The sequence below is a fragment of the Zerene cesonia genome, chromosome 13 (genome assembly GCF_012273895.1).
Source record: "Zerene cesonia ecotype Mississippi chromosome 13, Zerene_cesonia_1.1, whole genome shotgun sequence".
NCBI lineage: Eukaryota > Metazoa > Arthropoda > Insecta > Lepidoptera > Pieridae > Zerene > Zerene cesonia.
Window position 1 is genome coordinate 1,497,629 of NC_052114.1, and position 27,589 is coordinate 1,525,217.

Sequence of the window (27,589 nt, forward strand, 5' to 3'; positions counted from 1 at the left end):
CTACAACGTCAGTAGCAGTAATCTTTATAATTTGTATTTCACAAAAAACCTTTATTATAATAAAGATACCTAAAAGACGAACCTCAGTCATCGGACTAGCCTGAAAATCAGCGTCGCTTTTAGTGTGTCTCGTACGGCATCAGCTGAGGCTGTTTCCGTTTGGGAAATAATGTATGAGTATAATTTTTTGGCAATAAATGCTTTTTCTCTCTTTCTTTTTTTCTTATTAATGACGTTTATTGTCGACTCAGATGTATTTTTTACCACAGAAACTTTATAGTTTACAGGGTCCTTATCTGTTTTCCACATACTGAAGAATGTCTGTGATGAAAACATAAAAACTAGCCGCATACAGAAAGAAACAAATGTTTTGGTACAGTACCTTTGTATTTTTTGTTGGTCGCTTAAAGCTTAAATGTGATTATCCTAGTGTAAAAATAAAATGTATATTTTATAGCTATAATTGCGATGTAATTATGAATTATTCATGGTTAAATACCATAAAGACAAGGAATATCATATTCAGATGCGGCGAGTCGAGCGCGCTATGATAAATAACTAATTGGTGCAAAATACATTGTTTAAAATTAAATTACTGTTTTCCTCCATTCTATAAATAACATAATTTATATGTAAATGTACGAGCCTAATATGTGACGTTTTTAATTGCATATTATGGCACGGAAAACTACTTTTATTATATAAGTAACCTAAGACCTTTCGTCTAGGTGAAGCGAATTCGATGATTATTTTTTTTCAAAGCTTGTGCCTTCTGTATGGTCCTGTTTAGTTGAGGTCTAATTCTGATACTATGAAGCTGGTTTAGTTATATGTTAAAATTAATTATTCAGTGCTCTCTTTATTCATTTTAGGTTTCGAGAGACGCGAGGGGTGTCTGAAAACTAAATAGATTTTACCCGGTTGGAGCCAAAGCGAGAGGCTAGTAAACGAATATATTTATCCATATCTTTATACGTATAATATTCTCTGGTCACAATGTTAGTTACCAACTGCTCCAGCAATAGCTAGCCCGATTCATTAATTCACGGGTAAGTCTGAGTATCGGCCAACATCTGTTTTTTATAACCCTAAATGAGAATACTAAGGCAGAACAGAGTTTGCCGAGACAGCTTGTAAAATATAAAATGACTGTCAAATTAAATTAGGATACTATTATCACATTACTGTTGGGTAAAATTTTACAAAATCTTTTGTCTTTATCTAGCTAAACTTACAAAGGAATTTGCTGACGAAATTATTTAAAATATCTGACATAACGTTTAAGAGGAATTTGAATACATTGAGTGTGTGAGTGTAAACGAAATTGAAACACCACGAATTACGAGTGCTCTGTCAATATTTTAGGTGCCGCTGCGTTGAAACATTGAAGGTACATTGACAAATAAGACACTGTTTGTTTATGAAAAATATTACAACCGATTATATTTTTTTACTTATTCGTTATGATTTAATTCCCTGATCTCTACCTCAAATGTAATCGGCATGTGTTTAAATAAACGTTGTACGTTTTTGAACAGTAAATCATTACCTACATAGGTACTATCAGTACCAACTGTGGCTATACCTATGTAGGTATGCGGTATGCGGCGAAACGAGCCCGAACTACATACGCATTGTTAACAACTTGGGACATTATTTAAGGGCTACCACGTGAATGTTTTAATGTTATTTTCATATAACTTTATTCTTTAATCTCTGCTAGCGAAATCAAAGGCGTTGTTCTACTGTTTGCTGTCTCTTAAAACTGTTCAAACAAATATCATGGGTAGTGATCCCTTTCCATCAGACGAACCACCAGTTCAGTTGCCGGCTATGACCGATAAGAAAAAACGAAAAGCTGTTTCATGATACCGTAAAGTGAATGCGTGCGAAGTCACGGGCAGAAGTCTAGCAGAATTTAGATTTGTATTTCAATCAAAGACATAATATGTTGCATAAAACTATGTGTTGCAAGCATCGTGACTCCGCTTCGTGAATCATTATTTTCTATTTGGGTCTATCATTATTTTAACTATTTGGGATTGTTTCACTTTACCTTCTAAGGCCTTGCCAGATATTTATAAATCCAAAAGTATTTTATATTATTTATGACTATAATAACCAGAGGTATACGAAGCTTCAGACTTACTTTCAACTACACTTACTGATCTTTGGCTTACAAAATATACAGAATACAATGTTGTTTTGTAAAAAATGTGCAAGTTGTTAAGGTTTCTAACTGCGTTATACTATTATTGTCTTCCTTCTAAAATCCACAACGATAACCCAACATACGTCTAAAACTCAAAGCTTTTCTCTACCAGTATTTATAATTTAGAAATAAAAAAAAAGGAAAGGATTACAAACGAGATTTATTCATTATATTATTATCCCGACGTTTCGAATACTTTACAGCGAGCGGGGAGATTGACCGGTGACGGTCTCCGCGTGACCACGCTAAAAAGTTTTTAATTTCTAAATGTATAACACTCGCGTAAAATCAAACACAAAAAAATACCAGTATTTATAATTTTATATGAGACGAAACTATGTTTTCAAGCACTTTCTAAACATTTTCATAATCGTGTATGCTGTCTATTTTTCTTATATTTTTAATCTTTCCCAGTAAAGTATAAAAAAGCACTAGGTCCTGGCACATTCCGCATTTTACACTCCGAGTTTTCATCATGAACATTACTTGTCAAATCACTACAACGGATTTTGACGGTTTTTTTAATAGATAGAGTGATTCAAGAGGAAGGTTTATATGTATAACATCAATTAAACTTCTCCGAAATTAACGCGTGAGACGCCGCTGCCAAAAGCTAATATAATATATTGGATGAAACTTACCACTGTTCCTCTCCATGAATCTTCTGTAAGAATCTACAAATGACATGTTTGCGTTTGCACTGGCGCCTGCAACAAAACAAAATTATTATTCAATTTCAATCTTGATGTAACTGTAAAAATCTACGAGAAATCGTCTATAATATGTTACTTTCACACTTTTAACACAAAATTTGAATCTTTTTATTAACTTTAAACATAAAATGTTATTCATATTACGTTATTTTCACCCATTATTTTATATTTATACTAGGAAATATGCACTTTATAATCACAACTTCACTTCTTTATTGCCTAATTCGTAGTTTGGAGTATCAGCGCGCAAACACGTGAGTTTTTATATTGGACTAACAATGTACTATCCATAAAAAATCCCATATGACTTTCACCATATCCCTATAACTTTAGTTGATTTCTGCCCCGACTTTGCTCGCAGTAGATACACATATTATAACCCTTAGCATTCCGAGATCACGTATCCAACGGTGAAAGCATATTTGAAATCGGTCCAATAGTTCCTGAGATTAACGCGTTGAAACAAGCAAACTCTTCAGTTTAAAATTATTAATATAATTCAAAAAGTTAGGTGAAATAAATTGAATAAAACGTATTTAATTTGAATGACACCTACCGATGCCGGTAAATTCGAATATCACTAAAACCTGGAAAAGATTCTATAAAAAAACGATACTACGAATTAAGAACTTTTCCGCGCAATTTGGATAGACGAAAAAAATATTATGACCAGGTCTCGCGCAACCATCGTCGTGGACTGACGCCCAAAATTATTTTAAACGAACAAGTAATTTGGTTGTGAAATAATTAGCCTTCAAACGATACTCGGTTCCTTTCGCACTGTTTTACATTCCCAAAATGTTTTGTTGTTTTGTGATGAGTCTGTTATTAGTGGGCAATTATTAATTTCTTGTGGTTTTGTTATGACTATAAACTAAATATTCAAACGAAGTCGAGATGACTGATCAAATCAATACAGAAATCAGTACGAGTCCAAATATCGTGAAGACTTTATCGATTGAAAAAACCGTTGGTTTCTAAAACGTTTTAATTTAACTGAATATATAATAATATGACTTTCCTTTTAAGAGACGCTTTTTGTGGATTATATTTTTTCATTGACTTTTATTTTGTTTTAAATATATATTAATCATATTTTATTATTACAACCAATTTTTTACTCAATAAATTTTTCACATCATTTAAAGATAGAGTTAGGAATATATTGATTGCAATTTAAACATAATAATTATATGGTGAAAAGTCAACTCGCACAGCTCGTCGTTCACTTCGTAATATAATGTTTATTGCATATACAAAAACGTTTTATCGCTAATTGTTATCTTTGTTAAAGAGAGAGAGAAAAATAAATCAATTGCTTAATATTACTCCGCGAAAAAAATTTCATAACGAACTGTAGATTGTTTCGTGATAAATTCGTTAATTAAATTTTGTATAATTTAACATATGGTTTCAGTAAGTTGATTGATATCATGCCAGTTTGTTTAAGTTAATATTGAGATTGGATGAACACATGGATCGGAGATATAAAGTCGGATTTTATGCAACTTATTAAATAAATATTTTTATCTATGTCAGCTACAATAACATATTATTACAGCAAAGAGTCACGTAGTATAGTGTAGATACAAGGGCTATTAAACGCTGAAAACACGATAGAACCGGCCAATTGCCATTGCAAAACAAAACATCAAGCGTAGCAATATTTGTAAATTTATTTAATGAAATTTTTAGATATAATTAGAAGTGATCTGATTTGACGTCATGATATGGACTTTATTAATTATGATATTGACTATTTATTAATCTAAAGAGAGAGGTTGCATATTCAGAATATGGGATTATAAGTAGATCATAATTGTGATATAATACTACTAGCGACCCGCCGCGGCATTACAAGGAAGCAAAAATGAATAATATATACAATTAAGCCTCTTGAATCTATTAAAATTCCCATCTTTTAAAAAATCCCCATCAAAATATGTTGCGTTATTTTAAAGATCTAAGCATACACACACAGACGGCGGAAAGCGACTTTGTTTTACACTAAGTAGTGATTATGATATGATAGTATTATGATATAATATTATGATAGTATTAAACAAATTGAGCCGAAAATAACTCGACCGAATAACCCACATATTATACGTGTCAAAGTCGATCCGGTAATTATCACATACCATATGAGATTTCGATGGTACCCACGCCTAGTTGGTCGCACTGCGCACGCGCAAGGTCGTTCGGAAGTCCGAAAACAGAAAGTATCGTGTTGTGATCGTGTCGTGATGCAATAACAACTTTTTAATGCATTAAAGTTGTTTCATTAACTATAGCGACTTAGGAATAAAGTTTTTGGGTATAATATTTCTCCATTCTTTCTTCTTTTATTTAATTGGAGTATTTTATACGATTCTGAGGTACATAATATATGGAATCATGGGACCCTATTATTAACACTTTCCTGTACGTCTGTCTGTTTGTCTGTGCGCCCATTCGTACCTATATCTAAAACCGTGGTAGCTATACTTCTAAAATTAACAAAGATAACGTATACCGCTAGTGATCGTGTAGACAAAATATTAACATACTAGCATTCCGCCCGCGGCTTTGCTCGCGTAGTCACGGGTAAGATAGACTCGGGGCGTTACCGACAAAGTTCCTGTTCCCGTTAGATTTCCGGGATAAAAACTATGTCCTTTCTCGGGTCTAAAACTATATCTGTACCAAATTTCAACATAATCGGTTTAGCCCTTCTTGAGTTATAAATATGTAATTAACACGACTCTCTTTTATATATATAGATATAATACTTGCGGTTTGCCCTGGCTTCGCCCGTGGTACATATCTAGCCTATAGCCTTCCTCAATAAATGGGCTATCTAACACCGAAAGAATTTTCCAAATCGGACCAGTAGTTCCTGAGATTAGTGCGTTCAAACAAACAAACAAACTCTTCAGCTTTATAATATTAGTATAGATTGTAAACAAAATTTTAACATAGTATAATATTACGTTATCAAACTTTTAAAAAAAGTACATGTTGTGAAATTATTGTAAATAACATTTATCCAAAGTGATACCTATTGGGAAAACTTACAATGTGTCGAAGGCTTGATAATTTAAAAATAAATATATGGAGCCATTAAAACCACCTACAAGAATATAAATACGGAGTGTAAAGAGCTCTTACTCAATATAAAGTGTAAGGTTTCAAATTTATTAAATAAGCAAATTGGGATAATAAAATATGAACGTATGGTACGAAAATATTATAATTCAATGAAATAGATACTAATAAATCATTGCAATTTTCTTTGAATATATATTTTTTTCTACATATGTATTTCCCCTTTCTTATCATGAAGAAAGAAGAAGAAGAATATATGAAGGTTCAGACCAAATCCTGAACCATTACATTACTCCATATATCTTTCCTCTTTATATTATCCCAGTAAATGGGCACAGTAATATGACTGTTCAAGCTATGGTCTAAACCTTCACGTTACTGTGTCCTTGTGGGAACATATATTGGCTGATGATGATAATGGTCCTAGACAGGTTAATGTTTCATTTTAGAAGCATAATAACATTCTCGTTTTATTTGTATACTGGCTTTCTTAAAAGGTTCGAACCGCAAGGGATTGGAACATGCTTCCTGAGTCTGTGTCCCAACGAGTACAATCTGGAGGTCTTCAAGAGAAGAGTGAACAGGTACCTTCTAGGGAAGCGCGCTCCATCTTAGACCACATCTCAGCTTACCATCAGGCGAGATCGTGGTCAAGCGCTCCCCTATAATGAGTAAAAAAAAAGGTGCGGTAACGTCGTGCTACTCGAATCGACGACAAACCCGAGTTAACCAGTCGGCTTGATGCATTGGCATTGCGACATGTTGCGTCTCTGTGCGTATACTACCACCTGTACAATGAGGAGTGTTCCTATGAACTGTTTGACTAATTCCGGCTGCCAATTTCCATAACCGCACGGCTCGACATAAGCTGAAATACCATCCTCATCTGGATGAATGGCATTTTCTGACTAGAACCACAAAATTGTGGAACAGCTTGCCTGCGTCGGTATTTCCATCTGCCTTCGATATGGAATGCTTCAAAGAAAGAGCTTATAAATTTTAAAAGGCCGGCAAATCAATCGCAATGCCCCAACATTGTTGGTCACTTCCTATCAAGTGCATCGCCTGCCCTTTTGATGGTATTGGTATAAAAAAGAAAAAAAAAAGAAGGTAAACAAGAAATTAAGTTTAGCCTGGACTTGACATTTAACATAAAGAATAAAAAACCTCCAATCCGGTTCAAAAGTGCAGGAAGCAGACGGACAGAATGGTTAAGGGGATCACCGACCCAAAAGCTGGGCTTGCCTGAGCATTTTTTCTGATCAGTATAATATTAAATCATCTCAATGGATGGCGTGGGGTGCCCCTTTGGTACATGAAACCGAAAGAGTAAAAGAATTTCGATTACTTAGACGGCATCAGACTTAGTTCGAAAGTCGCCTCATTGTTTTTTCTATTCTTCAAAATATATCTACATATTTGAAAGCTATAAAACTAAAAATTACTGTATAATATTTTATAATTGCAACCAGTGGCTCAATGGAAAACCTCGGACTTGATGTCGATAATTCGGGTGTTCGAAATCATTCGAGCGTGCAGGAAATAAACGGAATTTTCAATTGATCTACGCATGAGGGTAACCAATGATGAAGCAAAACATCATGAGGAAATCAGTTGATCTTAATTTAGCATTTTGGACCTTTAATACACCTACTGGATAACTTATAACGTTAAGCTTATATTTTGGAAATTAAATTTTAATTTATTATGCTGTAAATCATAATCGATTTGTAGCAGAATTATTACGAAATCATTTATTTATAGAACTAACTAACTGACCCGATATAGGTTTTTCTGTTTTTCGCGAACTGCCAAAAGCGTGATTTTTTTTTGGTTTTGCCGCCAATTTCTATAAGTTTTCTTTTATAAGGTCTTTCTCTTGACAATTATTAGGAAACACAAAAATAAATTTATTTACATCGGTCGGTTCGGAGTTTCACGCGTGATGCCGTGACCAAAGAGATAGATTAATTCATTTAAATGTAATCCTTAATACATAGACCTTCTCATACATAAACAAAATATACAATCGTGTCATACACTACGTGTCTAGAGATACAATCAGGAATTCCACAGCACTTCAAAGCTAAGTATCACTTAGTCCCTACTCAGTAAAGGCTCGCATAATAGCATAAATACACACTACTGGCCTATTGTTCACTCAGAAGTATTAACAATGAGTAAGTCAGCAGTATTATTAATATTGACGCATAGATGAAACCTAATTCCAATTTTATTTATTTCCAGAAACGGCCGAAAAATCTGGAAAAATCTGGAATAAGCAGCTATACATCCATATCATATTTCATAGGATACAGTATGCTTATCAAACGCATATAGTATACTCTGGCGTCGCCGGTGTGACATATAAAGCCTATTTCGGTCAGTAAGGTTAAAGCTTTCCAGATCTTTAAAACGAAAGTGAAAGCATTACAAGCGTACATTGAAATCTTTTCTTTTTATAATATTACCATAGATATAGACAAACACTGGGTAGATATATCCTTTTTCCATTATCATCCTTTGCTGGTTCAGCTTTTGACCCTCGAACTGCCTCTGATGATCGAGTTATCGAATTCTTAATTCTTCGTCCCGACTTCCTTACGCTTTTGAACTATCTTTTTTACATTTAGGCAACGGAATCTTTATCAGTATGCAGTGCTTTGTTTCCGAATATTCCAGAACATCATCCGCTTCCATCGAAAGTCTTTTGAACGAATCATTATTTATACTATAAATTAATATCATATCATTGCCTACATTCCGTTAACTATAAAAGGTTACTGACCGCATTGTAAATATTAATTGCCTATATATGTTAATCTCAAGGTAATGGAGGATGAATAAGAAATATTCCAGTGTATTCATGCTTTGTATTTAAAAAATCAACTCAAAAACTGTTTCAACTTGCGTTCGACATTTCATTATACAGTAAATGTTTGTCGGGTCCACAGGATGAATATACGTACGGAAACCAACCGTACTTCTTAAAAATCATTTTTTTTCATTATAAATAGATATGTATTTATTTTACTAATTATACTATTTTTGTGTTTACTAGTTTTTCGCGGAATATATTAAAGCATCAGATTTTTTTTATAAATCAACCAATTTTGAAAGATTTTAACAAGCATCAAAGGTTTAATGTAAATAAAATCTCACATTATATCGACACCAAGGCCCTAGAGATACGTCGTTTATTACATTTCTTAGTACCTTTTTCAAAGCTCTTTAATATTTTTAAAACTTTCTCATTGTCACCACGAAATTTTCGTATTTATGTATAATTTGTTGCACAATAAACCCTTGGTATTTTGTACGCAGTGGGTTAAATGTCCGAATAAAATGACCTTTATCATAACAACAAAGACTTACCCGTTCGACTGCAATTCCTTGTAACAAATGCGTTTAACATTATTCGACAAAAAAATAAAGAAATATTTAAGAAACCGCGTACATACTTCGTATTTTTTATAATGCCAAGACACATCGGAGGTTAATTATGATCCTTACTTCCTTATTAATATGATAAATGCCAACGTCTGTTTGTTTGTTTGTCATTAATCCTCGTCACAACAGAGCGTGATATGGATGGTATGGAAGTGATATAGTAGCAGCTTTAGTTCTGTGAAACATATATTTCCCATGCGAATTATTTGTCTACGCAGGCAAAGCCACGGGCGGAAAGCTATTCAGATCTAAACACAATACGATACATTCCAAGTGCAATGCAAGCTTTGAAAAGTACAGTTATTATCGATTTATTATATAAAAGTTTGTATATGTTTGTTTAGGTATAAAGATACATAATATACCGATCTCTCGACCAACCTTGAGAGCAGTAATTCCCATAAGAAACGATTATAGCGTCATTGTTTACAAACACGTATAATTTATGTAAATATTCAATATAGTATACACATGTTTATTCGAGATCATTCATAAAAATCTATTAGCTGTGGTTGATTATTTATTAATTATATTCATATGAATAGTCCTGTGTAACCAGGTCAAATAATTCACTTACTAATTTCAGCCCGCGGTTTTTCTCCTTGGGCTTGGGTTCGGGCGGAAACACATTTTATTCAGATTCTAACCTCGTAATTATCTTTTTATTGCAACAAGAAAGAAAGACAAACAAACAAATACACTCTCGCATTTATAATATTAGAAAGGAAAGTTTTTTTTTTTAAATCTGCGTTCTTACAATGGCTACGAGGAATTAATGAAAATAATTTGTAATATTCGTCAGTTAAAATTATTATGGAAACTCGTTAGTTAACAGAATAAAAAGCGAATAAGATACAAAAACACGCTTTTATGAAATTGGCTTGCTTATTTCTTTACAGAGTATACTTAAAAAATAAATTATTAAATCCTTCCAGATCTTAATTAGTATAAAAAGTTACATTCATGTCACTATTTAGTCGTTAATCCTAGATAAGTGTACAAAGTTTAAATTAAATCTGTCGGTTTTAAGCAGGTCATTTTCGAAAAAGTCGTAACATGGGTAGCATAGTATAATATAACACAGATAATATAATACTATACCCGTGGGTGTAGGTTAAGCTAATAAAACAGTTTTATGAAGAAACTTGCACAAAAAATTACACACGTTTGTCAGTTCTTGTAAATATTTCAATTGGGTTAGGTCATACATTCCCAGAATGGCTTAATATCTCGTTAAACGCCAAGATCCTAATCGTTCTCACATTATTTGCTTTGGTATCTACGCCACGGCCTAGCGGATTTCGCACCTACTGGGGACCCAAAACTAGCGTACTACTGACAAGGCCTACTTACTTAAATTTGTGTAGTCAATGCCATTGCTCTTGAAATCTATCTTTGTTGTATGCTATACGTCAATATGTATTTATAAACTCGCGGTCCGCCTCTGTTTCGTGATACATTGATAGCACTCAATGATGAGAGATTTTTTGAATTCGACCCCGTAGTTTAAATAAAGAAAAAATATTCATCTTTATGTTACCTGCTAGCAAACCACAAGGCTTCACTCGTTACGTTTTATCTCTCCACAATCATTTTTGTGGCTTATGAAAAAAGTAAAAAACAAACTGGGGGTGCTGAAAATAGAGGGTAGCCGAATATTATCGCTTAGCAACACATTTGGTGATTCATATTTATTTTTATTGATGTTATTAGTATAATGGATACATTCTTTTTCATAACAGATATAGCTGAGTCATAAAGTATATGGTTACAAGTATATTATAAATCTTGATTACAATTGTTCCTACATAACAATTAAAGTAACTATTAAATTTGCATGTAAAGTTTAATTTACACATAAATGCATCAGTTACTACAATTTTTTAAGGCAACAACTAATAAATTTAGCATATTGCAGGCAACTGAAATGAGAAAAAATTTAGGTCAATGTTCAAATAAGCTTCAAAGCGTCTGGTCAATTGTCAAAATAGAGTAATTCAGACTTAAATGTTGTGTATCGAAATAGCGTGGTGCAATGATAGTGACATGCACATTTTTTAGTGGAGGTCAATATATTATGATTAAGAGTTAGTTTCTGTCATCACTTTACAATCTTCTTAAGTGTGAAAGTCGAGCATGCTTCAGCACAAATTGGGCTAGCTCGCACCTGGGATAGTAAAACACCCCCAAGGAAGATCAACGTGAAATAATAGTATGTTTCGTTCTGTGAGTGGGGGAGCCGGAGGCACATTTTTTTTTTATGTCACAGTCGGCAATGGAGCTGGTGGGACGCATCATGTAAGCGCTACCACAGCCCATGAACATTTGGAGAGGTGTAAGGTCCACTGCAGACCTTACGCCTCTACAAATGGATTGCCGACTATAAATTGGGAAGGGATTAAGAAAGGATTGGCGACAGGAATAAGGAAAGGACTGGGAAGGGTAAGGAAAAGGATATGGGCCTCCGGCTCTCCGAACGAAACACAGCAGAATGCTATTTCACGTCGGTCTTCTGTGGGGGTGTGGTACTTCCCCGGTGCGAGCGGCCCAATTCGTGCCTCTTACCCTTTTTTAGTTCAGTTCTATGACTCGACGTTAAATCACGCTAATATGTAATGAATTATTTGTATGTTAGCCTCTTTGTTTGGCTTGGATAAAACCGGAACCCGTTTCGTTTGATTCGAATCTAGTTTCAAGTTTAATTTTTGCAATGTCGCAAAATAAAAAAGCACCTCATTATAAATATGTAAACGCTTCAAGTTTGCTTCAAGGCATAATTATAAAAAATAAAACTTACAATAAGTATTCGCTAATTCCATCCATTCAATTCCGTTAAATCTAATTGAACATTGATACATTGTTGACGTTGACCTTACAAAATTTCGCAATCGCCATTATTTCTTAAGTACATGTGCTCACAAAACACAAAAAAATCAAATCATCCACATGCTTATCGGCAACAACGGTCTCCGATACCGCTGACCTTGCAATATTACGACACACGACGCATTCAAACAAAATATTCACTAATAAAATATTATGCATGAGCCACTGGCCTCAGATTAATGGTCCATTGTTTATTGGGCCTATTGCACGATATTTAATCAGCAAAACATCACGCTTTGATTTTTTTTTTCCTATATAGTTTTAGGAAATTAGAACATAAAATACATGATTACGCATATAACATCAATCAAATGTCGATCTACGATATCTAGTTTAAATCAATACAGGATGCGGTCCAAGTTTAAATAAAAAATACAGAAAAATGGAGACGTTAAAGATTTCTTCATCAGACTTTAAAAGTTAGTCAATTTCCTTTTCCTCGTCCGTTCCAGTCCATTCCTACTTTTCAGTTGTCAATTTTTTCATTTTCCTTCACCCCTTAAAAGCGGGCAGCACATTTGCAGAGGCACTACCTTTTCGAATGTTCATGGGCGGTGGTGATCACTTACCATCAGGCGAACAAGCTCAGTTGCCGTTGTTGACATTAAAAAAATACAGAGTTCGATATATTGTGTTAATGAAAACTAAAACCAAAGAAAGATGCCATTAACACTTAGCAGTGAACCTGACACCGATTTACGCAAACATCGAGGCGGAGAGGTCAGCTATCCCCGTCAGAGTGCATCATAACACTCTCAAGGTTAATGTTGCGTAAAAAATGTATTTACGTTAAAACCTTTCCATAGATTGGGAAATTACCCTCGCAAATTATTGTATTATATGTAACTTATGAATAATTTGACAATAATTTTACTGACGCATCAAATATTTTACCATGGATTAGATTGGACCGTTAAATAGGAATGGAATTATTTAAGCATGTTCGTGTGTGATATACTAAGTGGCTTTAGAAATTCAAATAATGCTTCTGAAATTACTAAATTCTGTTTAGTGTTTATGTCTCTTAGTGGATAATCCATATTTTAAACTAGGCGACAGTATAGTAATTAATTTGATTTAAATATTAATAGGCACATGTCGTAGTTTATATGTTTGACATGACAACCACGAATCTGAAGTTTAAGTGACGAAAACATAAAATTTTCATTGTTCATTTAAAACCTCAGTACAATATTTTTAAAGAAAACTATTCCATTTCATGTTCCTGTATAAAAGTTAGTAACAGAATATTCTGGACTATACCAATCAAACTGACAAAAATTTTTAAGTACAGTCTGTTATTGGCTACATTTCCTCAATTTTTTATAGACGGATGATATTGAATATCCTGACGTGTTTTTATAACCACCAATAATGTTAATTAGTCGATGTGTAGCCATAGATACATATATTATCTTTCTATCGCCTTGTATTTATGTCAATCACTCCATGTGGTAATTTGGAACAATGAGAAAATTCTAAAACAATGGCGGATGATTGCTTCATTAAAGTACATTACATTATTCTTACGTAGTTAATTAAAAGTTTCTTAATAGGTATAGATTTTAAAAGCAGAACATTTTTAGCGGATTGAAATCATAATTGACCTTAAAAACTTCAACTTCGTTGTAAATAATTATATTTAAAAAATTCGGAGTAGTTTAATAGTAATTATACATCTAAGCCTTCCTCTTGAATCACTCTATCTATTAAAAAAACCGCATCAAACCGTTGCGTAGTTTTAAAGATTCAAGCATACATAGGGACACAGGGACATAGGGACAAAAAAGCGACTTTGTTTTATACTATGCAGTGATAGTGGTGACAATCGATCATGTTACATCCGATGTGCATTATAAGGAATGTCACAATGTGGTCCTAACCTAGAAGCAATTATGAGTCACACATATCAATAGAAATCTCCCACGTTTGAAGATGGGAAAGAAAACAGTACAAAATTAAGACATGATGAATGTAAATTCCCACACAACCTTTTAGAAGAAAACCGGACTTTTCCATCGAAGACTAATTACTAATTAGGAAATCATGGGTCTTTTTGTAAAGATAATCGACCATTGAAATAGATTTCCACTTATCAATGTTTGCTTGCGTGTATTTACATACAATTTTTATCTTCTATTACACTCTTACATCTGCATCTTTACTCAGCGATATAATCATTAAAGTTTGTATCCTAGAATTTTTTTTAAGAGATAGCGGGCAACTGAAGTGGTGATTGAGGCCGATTGATGGTTAAACATTATCACCACTAATAAACAGTTGCAGAGGTTGGACATCAGGAATTCCCGCTTTTAGGGGATATGGAAAGGATTGACGAGGACTATAAAGGAATATACTAGGAAGCATGAGGATAAGAAGCCTTCGGTTCCACTTGTCGTATGAAACACAATTAACATTCTCATGCTACTATTTCAATTCTCTGGGGGTATGGCATCTTCCACACTACCCAATTCATACCGAAGCGTGCTCTACTTCTACACTTAAAGATCATACATAAAAATAATAGGGCAGTTACAATTATGTTAATTACATAACAGGTTTATAATGATATTTCATCACATCACCATCATAATCATCATTAAATTATATCACCTTACACACATTTGCGTCAATAATTAAACTAAAAAACTGGCTTGAATTAAGCCTACTAATATTATAAATGCGAAAGTTTGTAAGGATGTGTGTGTGTGTGTGTGTGTGTGTGTTTGTTGCTCTTTCACGCAAAAAACACTGAACCAATTGCTATGAAATTTAGTACGTAGATAGGTGAACAGCTGGAATAACATATAGGCAACTTTTTATCCCGATATCTTACGGGAAGCAGCTAGTTAATATAGTATCTCACATTAAAGAGGACGAAAGCAAAACAAAAGTTGTAAGTACTAAAAGATAATTTTACCTAAAATTGTTGGTTTCGAGTCACATGCATAAAAATACGCAGTGGCTTGGAGGCTGTCGTCTTACGCAAACATTATGGATAAAACTTTAATTATTTACTATCTGTGTTTGTTATAATAACTTCATGTAGGTAAATATTTACGCAATTTAATTTTTACGAAACGAAGTGGTGAACACCTTGGTCCACTTATCGGAATAGTCCTTGGAACCGTTTAACATAAAAGAGTTTCGGCTCCATTCCGAGCGAAATTTTTCATTTCTTGTTTTTTATTTGTGCATTGTTGTTGAAAGTTCTTATATGTTTCAAGGAAATTAAGAAATACTTGAATGAATGGTCTGTTCATACTATAGGTATAGATGCTTCGTGTGTTTTTCAACCGACTTCAAAAAAAGTCAGAGAGAAAGGTTATCAATTCGACGGCAATTTTACTTTTGCTTTGTTACATCAGAACTTTCGATTGGATGAACTCATTTTAATTATTGTTTATTATTTGAAAACTGGTAATTTAAATTTGGTCTTGTTTTGCCAATTTGAAGGCAGATTAGTTGTTTTTTTAATATGTATAACTTAATCTCATTGCCTTTAAGGAAAATGTGAAGTTATTTAAGTTCCTGAATTAAGTCGTATATAATCGTACTTCTAAGCAAGGTTTTAAAATTATCTCTATAATCAGAGCAATTTACATAAGCAGTTTAGATATATAGCATTTTTGTTGAGACAAACGCCATTATTCAAATTTAATATATCAACACTGACCAATTTTTGTTCCAACCAAATTTATTATCTTCATAAATTAATTTGCGTTTCTGTTTCATTCCTTAATCACATACCGGATGATTAATATACATTGACATTTTTAAATCCAGTGTGAACAAGTTGGCATACTACGCTGTTGGTATTGAAATGAGAGGATTAAATTATTGATATTTTTTTGTCCTAAGTCATATTAGAAATAATGTACTAACAGCTTACCTACAAGCAGTGGTTCAGTGGTGAGGTTGTCGGATTTAAAATCGATAAGTCGGGGTTCGAGACCAGACGAGCGTGCCGAAGAAATAGAGTTTTCAATGATCTGCGCGGTGAAGGAAAACACTGTGAGGAATGTCCAAGATTCAAAAGTTCGATTACATGTGACATCTGCCAACAAGCACTTGGATATCGAGGTGGATTATGGCCTGAATAGGAGACTTGTGTCCTAGCAGCGGGAACATTTACGAGCAAATTATGATGAACTATCTTACAAAACAGACATGAATTAGTGTCATTTTTCAAATTTAATAACAAAACACAAATATCCAAAAATATCCAAAGATAAAAAGCCCTTAAAGACCCATTTCATATAAATAATTTTCTTCTTTAATTTTTCTCGGAAAATGTTTCAATAAGTCTAAGTGTCTATGGTAAGTGTGTGTTTGAAATTTCTTTTATCGAACTATTTTTGTATGTTCCTGCATTAATAAAAAAATAATATATTTATTTTTTAATCTAATGTCAATCTCAAATGTGTGTGTTGAAAGATTACAGTAAGGTTCGATTTAATATTGGTATATATTTTGGCATTTAAACCATTTTTTATATCTATTGTTTAAAAAATTATATCATAAAAATGTATTTAAAAACTTCCGTAGTTTACCCAGTTTTTACAGCATCAATTAACATTACCGCATTTTTTCTATTCTGACCATAAGGAATGAATTTTTTTAGTCAATGAATTAATTTAATTAGGCTATTTTTTATAACTTTTTTTTGAGCATCTCATAAACCACGTTCATTGTATGGATATTTTTTTCCACTGATTTAAATAACAATTTACGCACTTATTTTAAGGAAAAAAATAAATAAAAAGGGCAAAAGTAAAAAAGCATACATTTGATTCTTATATTTGTATATACACTAGAGGATGAAAATCCAATAACACATTTAAGATTTCCTCATTTTTTTATACAATTATAACTGTTTATTATTTTTTTGTGAAATATAAAAGAACTTGTGTATATATAACGCGATTATTGAATATCCTAAATATAACACTCCATACATTTCCTTTGCCACAAATTAATAGCTTATTAAAAATTCTTTACATTATACTTTATGGTCTTTGAAAAGAGTTATAGAGTTTCTTGTCTATTATTTGTAGATATGATTGAATGTCCTCCGGAATACGAAGTGAAATCAGTAGAATCCACCTATTTCAGAGAGCAATATTCCGTAATATAATAATACTAGCTGTGACCCGCGGTTGAAACCGCGTAAGCGTGCTGCGTAACCGTATCCCGTAGGAATATCGGTATAAAAAGTGCCTATGTGTTATTTCAGTTGTCCAGCTATCTACGAAGCAAAATAGTATTATTATTCACCAATAGATGTCAGGAAAAAAAACACGAATAAAACACGAATATGACATTTTCTAAAAAAAATTCCTAGCTAGATCGATTTATCGCCCCCGAAACCCCCTGTATACTAAATTTCATCAAAATCGTTGGAGCCGATTCCGAGATTCCAATTATATATATATAAATAAAGGAATAGATAGAACGTCAAGCACTATTACTATTTCAAAAATTATTATATTACAAAAAGTATTAGCTTGTTGATATAGAGATATCTTATACCTTTAAACGAGCAATTCTTGTATATATATATATATATATATATATATATATATATATATATATATACAAGAATTGCACTTTTTGTAATATCATAATATCTATTCCTTTATTCCTGTCGTTAAACTTTTCTCCTTAATAGTGAGCGACGCATTTGAAAAAACCATCGCTTACCATCGGGCGAACCCCACGTTCCGTTGCAAGCTCTAATTGGACAGAACCCCACAACCTACATGAGCGTGACGTTATTATAACTGTTATAAATAACACCTCATCCTAGCTGTTTTAAAACAAAAGCTATAACCGATTCCTAAACATCACGATGATATATTCTGTTGTGCTGTCAGTTATATTGACAAATAACGTATGAAGATTGACGTCAAAAAGTGTCACATAAGCTATCACGGACTCATGTCCGTGCAACGATTGGTGAAAACGGCCCTAATTGATCTTTGATCAGAAGCTAAAAATGGTGAATCTTATAAATTACATCCTACATAATTTTACCTATAGCCAGCAGATGAGACCTTTACGCAATAAGCATCACGCTTACATCCGAATGTTAAAAAAACGATAATTTCATCGCCGCAAAGTTCTAGGTCATATTTTTACGACACGCATTTCAAGGTTCTTCTTTCTTATTTTAACGTATACAATGTTATTGAAATTGATGGATTTATTTTCATTAAAGTTTCGTCATTGTAATACAATTACGAATGATTTTTTTTCAACTGAAGGTTTTTTTGTGTTACGTATGTGGAGCTCAATTAGTTATAAATAGTAGGAATACAACACCTATATAAGAAGCTTACGCCAGTAGACGATCAAATTTTAGGTATGTTCGTTAAAATTTACGTAATGTAACTCAACATTTAGCCGTGGGTTGCCGGTTTAAGAATAGTACCTCCCCATTTCCTCCCGTGGGTGTCGGCGACTAAGGGATACCTCATACCGGAACGGGCAGCAGCGTTCCGCGACCTATACGACCAGCTACTGCGCTCGCCAACCCGCCTGCCAAGCGTGGCGAGTATTGGCACATTATCCCCTTAATGTTAAGTACACCATTAACCAAGCCCCTAGTACCCGGCAGCCCCGTTAGTCCTGGCTACGGTAGCGGTTATAGAAACGGCGGAGCAAGGGGTGCCGTCAGTGACCGATCTGGGTGGAAATCCTTGAGGGAGGCCTTTGTCCAGCAGAGAACGTCCGTCGGTAATAAAATTAGTTATTTAAAATCAATTCTCAAATCAAGAAAATGGGGCTCCCTTAGTTTAAACATTGTTACGATATTATCGTAATAACGTTAAGGAAAATTAGTATTTTATTTTTTATGATATATCAAACGACATTAAGAAATTAGCATGATATTATACTAGATGGTAATTAGTGAATATAATCACTAATTTCTGGTTATACCATCTACGACATAGAAACCAGTCTCCACTTTGAGAATGTACCTAACATCCAACACCAACATAAATTTATTATTTTTAGTTTCAATATTTACTACTACCAAGAATCAGTCAACACAAACACGTCCTTACTAATATTATAAAGGGGAAAGTAATATATGTATGTCCCTTTATCACGTCTAAATGACTGATCGATTGATTGATAATTCTTTATTGGCACCAATAAAAGAACAAACTTCAACAAGCACACAAACACTTGAAACAATTATGCAAAAAAGGCGCACTGAATCGATTATGATGAAATTTCAAAAAAATTTAAGCTCGAGACACAGGATAGAAAGTATTATCCTACTAATACGAAAGTTTCTGAGGATGGATGTATGTTTATGTGAATTTTTTTTTTTTTTACTATTTCACGCAAAAACTACTAAACCGATTGCATTGAAATTTGCTACGTAGATAGCTGGACAAGTGAAATAACACATACACAATTTTTTATCCAGATATTCCTAAGGGATACGGATTAACGCTGGTCAAAGTGTTGCGCAGCTGGTTTTTTATATCCCTAGAAATCCAAGGCAACGGAAACTATGTGGGTGAAACTACCGGAATGTCCGTCTTTTCTTTTGACTAACCGAGCGACGGTAAAGGGCGGAAAGCTAGTCCTACTAACATGATAAATGCGAAAGTTTGTAAGGATGTGCGTGTGTTTGTTGCTCTTTCACTTAAATACTACTGAACTGATTGCATTGAAATTTAGTACGTAGACAGCTGGACAACTAAATATACTATATAGGCTACTTTTAACCCCATGTTCCTACGGGATACGGACATACGCGGATGAAACCGCGGGGTGCAGCTAGTATTCTATTGACGAAAGATCACAGAAATATTGTTAGCAAGATAAAAACAAACGAGGTGTAAACAATAGTAACATTATACTAGCCTAGATTCCTAATGCGTCATAGCGGACAATTATAATGGATAATGGAAAAATGAAGGTGCTTCACATCCGATCAACCATATTACATAAACATTGTACAACCATCTTCCGTATATATGATATAATAAATACTGGTATTATTACTACTTTGTTGACTGTGAAGATAATCACTGCGTAGTATAATGTGCATATTTTAATATTTTTCTTCCTCATCTATAAATCTCCTTTTAAATTATTTACAGGATTACATGATGACAGTATTTTATGTGATGAAAACGGTTGTAATAAATATTTTCATATTATTATTTTTGTTCACGTGATACCTTTGTATGTATATATGTCTATTATAGTGTTATAATCAACGTTATATTCTCGTATTATTATTATTTTTAACTCAGTATCAATTGGAACACCATCTTCCGTTGCTCATAAAACAATTCTATTCAAAGGTTGCATGGAAATCGCTGATTAGACATGGCCGTCTATCTGACATGATAAACGTTTATTTCCTTTTGTTTTTTATATATTTATGAATGTGTTAGATATAGTGTGTTGTATTGTAATACCAGCTTGCAACAAAATCCATCCATGCGTATATATATAATTATTCAATATCATTTACGTACTAACATTTATCATAGTAATTAATGTTATGTTTCTCATTTTAATCCACAGAGGGCGATAAACGTTGAGGAAGAGAATAAGATGATAATTGTCGCGCCAAGCACCCTTTGTGCCTGGTCCATTTTCCAACCGTATATATAGGCCCTAATAAGATATGTGTCAAATATATATATATATATATATATATATATATATATATATATATATATATATATATATATATATATATATATATATATATATATATATATATATATATATATATATATATATATATATATATATATATATATATATATATATATATATATGTATATATATATAGGTTTTTTCAAGTCTTTTCAATGTGATAGTACCCTTCTTATCGTATACTCTTTTTCTTAAATCTATAATATATATTTATACTAATATTATAATCAGGAAGAATTTATATTACGTTTATAATATTTTCACACAAAAACTAATAAAGCGATTTCTAAAATACTTTTATCATTGGAAAGCGAGCGGCATAGGCTTTATATATAGCGGTCGAATCCGTAGCAAACAAGTAGTAATATTATAAGGACCACCTTATAATATTACTACTTGTAGATATATAAACTTGTTTATTCACCAGAATAAACAAGTTTATAAGTTTGTAACGTCGTAGGGGTATTTTCTAGATCTGTTGCACTGATATTATGATATAGCTACTTCATCTGTGAGTCAAGGGCTATATTGATTTATATATCAGGTGAAACTGGGACAAGCGGTAAATGTACTAATAAATACCAGATCCAACTACCAGTCATTAAAACAAATCCTATTCCATTAAAGAAACAGAACATTGGGAATCATGTAATTTAAATCAAGTAAGTGTTTTAATAAATATTAAAGTCACTACCACAAACGATGCTTAAATTAACGTAGAATAAATAATCTTAATAATATAACAAAGTCCAACCAAGAAAATATTTCACTCATCTGTAAGCCTTTCTAATAAATGTTTCTTTCTATCTGTTCCAGTAACAAAGGGTCAATAGTTATGCACCATGAAAGCCTACTTAGCTTAACGACAGCCGAGCGTCATAGATCTAATATTATATAGACAGAACGAGCACATGTTTTATTATTTACGCGTGACATTTACTAGGTAAATCCGATTATTTCGAGTTACGTATTAACATAGAGTTAGCACTATGACCAAACGAATCAATTATACAAATAATTAGGAAATGAAAATAAAAATCAATTATTTTTTTATGTCACAGTCGGCAATGGAGCTGGTGGGTCGCCTGACGGTAAGCGCTACCACCGCCTATGAACATTTAGATTTAGGTCTGCAATTGACCTTACGCCTCTACAAATAGATTACCGACTTTAAACTGAGAAGGGATTAAGAAAGGTTTGATGAGAGGAATAAAGGAAAGGACTGGGAAGAGTAAGGAAAAGGATATGGGCATCCGGCTCCCCCACTCACATGCATGCTATTATTTCACGCCGATTTTCTGTGGGGGTGTGGTACTTCCCCGATGCGAGAGGGCCCAATTCGTGCCGAAGCGTGTTCGACTCCCACAGTAAATAATTGTTATCTATGAGGTTATTCTTAAATTCTATGAACAATAAAAATTGTTTTTACTCTTTTTAAATGATAGCCAAGTATTATTAAATCATACGTTTAATTTAAAAGCAGTGGTGGCTCAGTGGTGAGAACCTCGGACTTCAAAATCGATAAGTCGGGGTTCGAGACCAGGCGGAGCGTGCAGGAAATAAATTGATTTTTCAATTTATCTGCACATGTGAACAACATCACCACTGCTTAAAACGGTGAAGGAAAACATCGTGAGGAAACCGGCATGTCCAAGAATCAAAAAGTTCGACGACATGTGACATCTGCCAACCCGCACTTGGCCAGCGTGGTGGATTATGGCCTGAACCCTCATAGGAGGCCTGTGTCCCAGCAGTGGGAACATATATGGGCTGATGATGATGATGATGATGATGATGACGATTAATTTTTGGCCGAGGCACAATTAAAAACAGTTCGAGTGTCAGGGAGTTTAAATGTATGAAACTGTATTTATCACATGCAGTAGCTATAGCAATGAAACTAAAGTGGAACCACAACACGTTAAGAGATTTTCGCTTAACATGAAACACGACCGCGGTCGCCCCATCCAGCACAAATTACATCCTTCGCATTTGACCTGCTCTCCGCTAGCAAGGCTCTAAATTACCCACAACTAACCCTAATACACCAACCGTGTCTTATTGGTTACATGGATTGTAAAGGAAAGTGCAAATAGCCATGAGAACATTAGGCCTACGCCGAAATCTGAGATAGGTCTTGAATTACCTGCTCAAACGGGTAAATATACGTTTACCGATGCGCTTCAGAGACCCAATGCTTGCACGAATTTAAGATTTTGAGCGATTTGAAGGCATTTTAAAATGGCATTTATTTATAAGTATAAAGATAATATTAGAAATATAAAATTGAAGTGAGGCGAAAACTGTTTTATTTGATCTGCGCACAGTTTTATTTGATTTTTATTCATAAATAAACGAAAATTATAAGAAAGAAAATAATGAAGGAAATTTTCATAAATGGTTAGTCCCGCTAATAAATCAAATTACATGACATATTAAGTACTGAATATTTGAGTTCGAACTATAAATAATTAAAGAATTTAATATATATTTGTTTATGCACCTAATTATTCATATCAATCCATTATAATACAAGGAAATAATAATAACTAATGAAAATTAATGATCTGGAGTGGTTTATCCAATTTATATTAATTTACATGCTAAATAAATATTTACTTTCAATTAGCCATCAAACAATTACTCACAATCTAGCTCTATAAATATCTCAGACAGTCCTAGGTATTACGCATACCCGTTTTTAGCATACGCGTTTTTCCCAGTTAGAACTAGTTTTGACTAAATGCGTTTGTTATATGGATACTTTCAAAAATAATATTGTAAACTTATCATAGTGGTATCATTTCAAAATTAATCAAATACTAGATAATACATTTTAAACGATACTTAACCATAATTGAACAATTTATAAGAAAAAAGTCATAAAAACTTTACAACATAGAAATCACGTCTCCTTGCTTCATTTGCATTACTTTGTTGAAATAATTACCAACTACCTACCCTCAACTAAGGAAAACATCGTGAGGAAACCGGCATGTCCAAGAATCAAAGTTCGACGAAATGTGACATCTACCAACCCGCACTTGGCCAGCATGGTGGATTATGGCCTTATCCTCATAGGAGGCTTGCGTCCCAGCAGTAGGAATATACCTATATATGGGCTAATGATGATGATGGTGATAACCTAGCTTCAGTCAATAAGGAACAATGTTGCTATCTTATTGAGACAAATCTCGTTATTCGTTACATTTGAGTAAGAAAAATCCAACATTACAAATAAACTCGCAAAAAATATTTCTTTGTAATGCTTTAAGCGTATTTTTATAGCATTTACATTTATAATTGATATGAATATGCATATATGTATTTGAAATAGGAAGATTGAAACATTATGATTTTATATTCATAAATAGTTGCCTCTGATTATAAAAACTATTTTAAGTATCTGATATAATTAAACGTTTTTTTAATGCTTTTTATATATATTTTAGTGGTGGCTTAGTGGTAAGGACCTTGAATTTCAATCGAAAAGTCAGGGTTTCGAAACCAGACAACATAAAAATCCATATAACAGCCCCAAACGTGATGAAAAACATCTTATGGAAACCAGCTTGGACAAGAATTAAAAGTTCGACGACGTAATATTATGATATATACCAATATACACTCAGCTAGCGTAGAGGATTATGGCCTGAATCCTCACAAGAGGCCTGTGTCCCAGCAGTGAGATCAAATATGTGATGTATATCGCATAGCACAATATAATTCAATAATACAAGAAGATCCATTGTATAGGGTCGTAAAAAAGCATGTTTTTACAAAATTGTTTGTTTTTTTTCATAATAATTAACATATATACAATATAAACATACAGCAATTATCTTTTTTACATATTCAAGCTTTATTTTATTCAATGAAATATTTTGTAAAATTATTCACTTATTTAAATTTTATCAAACAAAAACTCTCAAACAAACTTAACACTTTTTTGCGCTTTCAAAATAATAACAATCATAATAATCTATGTATAAAATATAAAAAAAAAAAACTACCGATTCGGTAGATGCAACTACTGAGAAGAATCGACATAAAACCTCAATAATTACTCCTTTTTATTATTATACTAGTTGCGCCCCGCGGTATCATCCGCGTAAGTCCATATCCCGTAGAAATATCGGGATAAAAAGTTGCCTATATGTTATTCCAGTTGTCCAGTTGTCTGCGTACCAAATTTCATTGCAATCGGTTCTGTAGTTTTTACGTGACAGAGCAACAAACACACACACATCCTTACAAACTTTCGCATTTATAATAATATTATAGTAGGATAGGATTATTTATTTATTAAGCTCACCAACAGCGTACAATAAAATTAAGCAATTAAATTTAAATATATATAGTTAGCCAATTATAGTTACAGACAAACCTTAATTGTTACGTTACTTTTTACTGTTTCAATATAGACACACAAATGAAACTAAAAATAAAAGAATATTTGTCCATATAGTACAATATAACAATTAAAAAGAAATAAAATTCATTGGCTGCGCAATAACTGTCCTAATGTTGATATGTTATTTATATATTGCATGCATTTTTATTATCAAGATATTTGTTTATTATGTTATTTTAGAAATAAGCGTAACACGTTCTATGTATAGAATATTAGGACCATCCGGGTACGAACCCACGGGCAAAAGCATGTATTTCAATCGATCATTACGTGTTATACTGCCGCATAAGCTAATCACTATAAGTATTTTCAAAATCCGTTCGGCGGATTATGCGTGATGGAGTAAAAAACTTAAACTCTTACTCAAACATTTATTTATTCAATTAGACTTCTTATAGAAGCACTCTGGGATCGTTATAACATAGATTTACTATTTAACATCACATTAACCATACACATAAATACGTTTGTCCTTAGTTTTCGTATTTATAACGATTTTTAAAATATTTCAAAAGAAATAAAGAGGACGACATTCGAATATAATTAATTATATTTAAATAATTATTGTACATTTCCTTGTATATTGTATAAGTTTGCATCAATATAGGATAAATTTTATGCCTTATACAATATGAGCCTTTAAGTAAAGAAGTAAATACATAGGTACACGAAAGATTTAATAAAACATCAGATGAAATTGTTAATGACCTTAAATTTTATTATTTATAATAAAGAACGAGTATTTCCCGTTATATGAATTTTTTATTAGAATTAAAGTTATAAAAAATATTATTAATTTCTTATTTAGGTGACAATTTATAATTTTGCATTTTTGCATTTTTATGACCAACTTAATATTGAATTATTAATATTTATGTAATAATTAGGTCAGTTGATTTATAATAAAGCAGGAAAAAAAGTCTATTTTAATGACGTATTCTCGATAAGGTTACTAATTTGAATACTTGCCATCTAATAATTATACAATAATTAATGACACGCAACGCTCTTTAAATTATTATGAAAAAGCTTAAATGTTAATAAAAACACTACGAATTGAGAATCTAATTTTTGGGAATTTATAAACAAATGTGAATGTAGTAATAATGTCATAAAATTTTTCAATTCTGGAATTAAATTGTTAATAATTTTGACAGTTCTTTCAAAATACCTATTGAATTTTTAAAGCCTATAAGTTTAAGCCATACTTACACATAACTCAATTTATAACCGTAGAGATCTGCTGATTAAAAATTTAAATAATGACATGCATAAAAGCCTCTCGTTTTTACCCACTTCGTCTATCAGAATATATCCATGATTGTTGGATATTTTTTCATTTATTTACATAATAAAGCTCAGTTATGCTTAAATTTTATATATGCTGCACTAATAAAAAACAGTGTCGCTGTCAATATTATCTGCATATTGAATTCGTCCCTTATTTCTTCTCCATAATCCTTACTTCTGCTCAAATTACGCATAAGCCGTTTCATACTCACCGTTCATCTTTGAAATCCAAACAAAAAAAAAATCACAGACTACACTGCAAGCACTGTTTCGTAGAGTACAGAGACTCCGTGGGGCCGCGCGCGCGTCTGATATCTTAATGCAGACAGGCTGCGCGCGCGATCATAATATAATAACAAGCTCTCAATTGTCAACTATAAACGTATCTCACGTATCGGCACGTCACACGTGTCGTAATTGTTATCAGTGGCGATAATGATAGTGTAATCACTAACCCCTGTTCCTAATGGGGTATGGTGATTGACCGAAAGCAGTAAGACAATTGCGCGAAGGCATGACGGATGTATGGGAGAGCATAAATTGACTAATGACTCATGGCTCTACAGGGCTCTAAATACGTTGTTGATAAAAGCTTTCTTCCAAGCCGCATGAGAATATGTGAAAGGAAAGAGGATGTTGAACGAATGAAAAGATTTCAAATGTTCATTGAGCATTAAAACCTTCAAAAACATGGTCGTCTGCCTACTGTCAAAGTTTTTATGAGCAATTACACATGCGCCTAGAGTAAGCAAGGCTTTAGTAGCCATATAGGCTTCCTAGCCTAAGAATTAATAAGTTTTGCTTCAGCATTACAGAGCAGATAAGTATATACAGAGTATATTC

General features: G+C 32.9%; 1 protein-coding gene across 1 annotated transcript in view; it reads right to left on the reverse strand.

Annotated features, from left to right (window-relative positions):
- The window catches only part of LOC119831364 (elongation of very long chain fatty acids protein AAEL008004-like), a 42,971-nt gene extending 15,894 nt beyond the window's left edge, over nucleotides 1-27,077 (reverse strand). The window contains exons 1-2 of the mRNA XM_038354675.1: nucleotides 26,959-27,077; nucleotides 2,854-2,919 (exon numbers count right to left, since the gene is read on the reverse strand). Of these exons, the coding sequence (XP_038210603.1) occupies nucleotides 2,854-2,919; nucleotides 26,959-26,965 (73 nt within the window). The 5' untranslated portion in view covers nucleotides 26,966-27,077. The remainder of the gene's footprint in view (nucleotides 1-2,853; nucleotides 2,920-26,958) is intronic.
- Nucleotides 27,078-27,589: the final 512 nt, after the last annotated feature.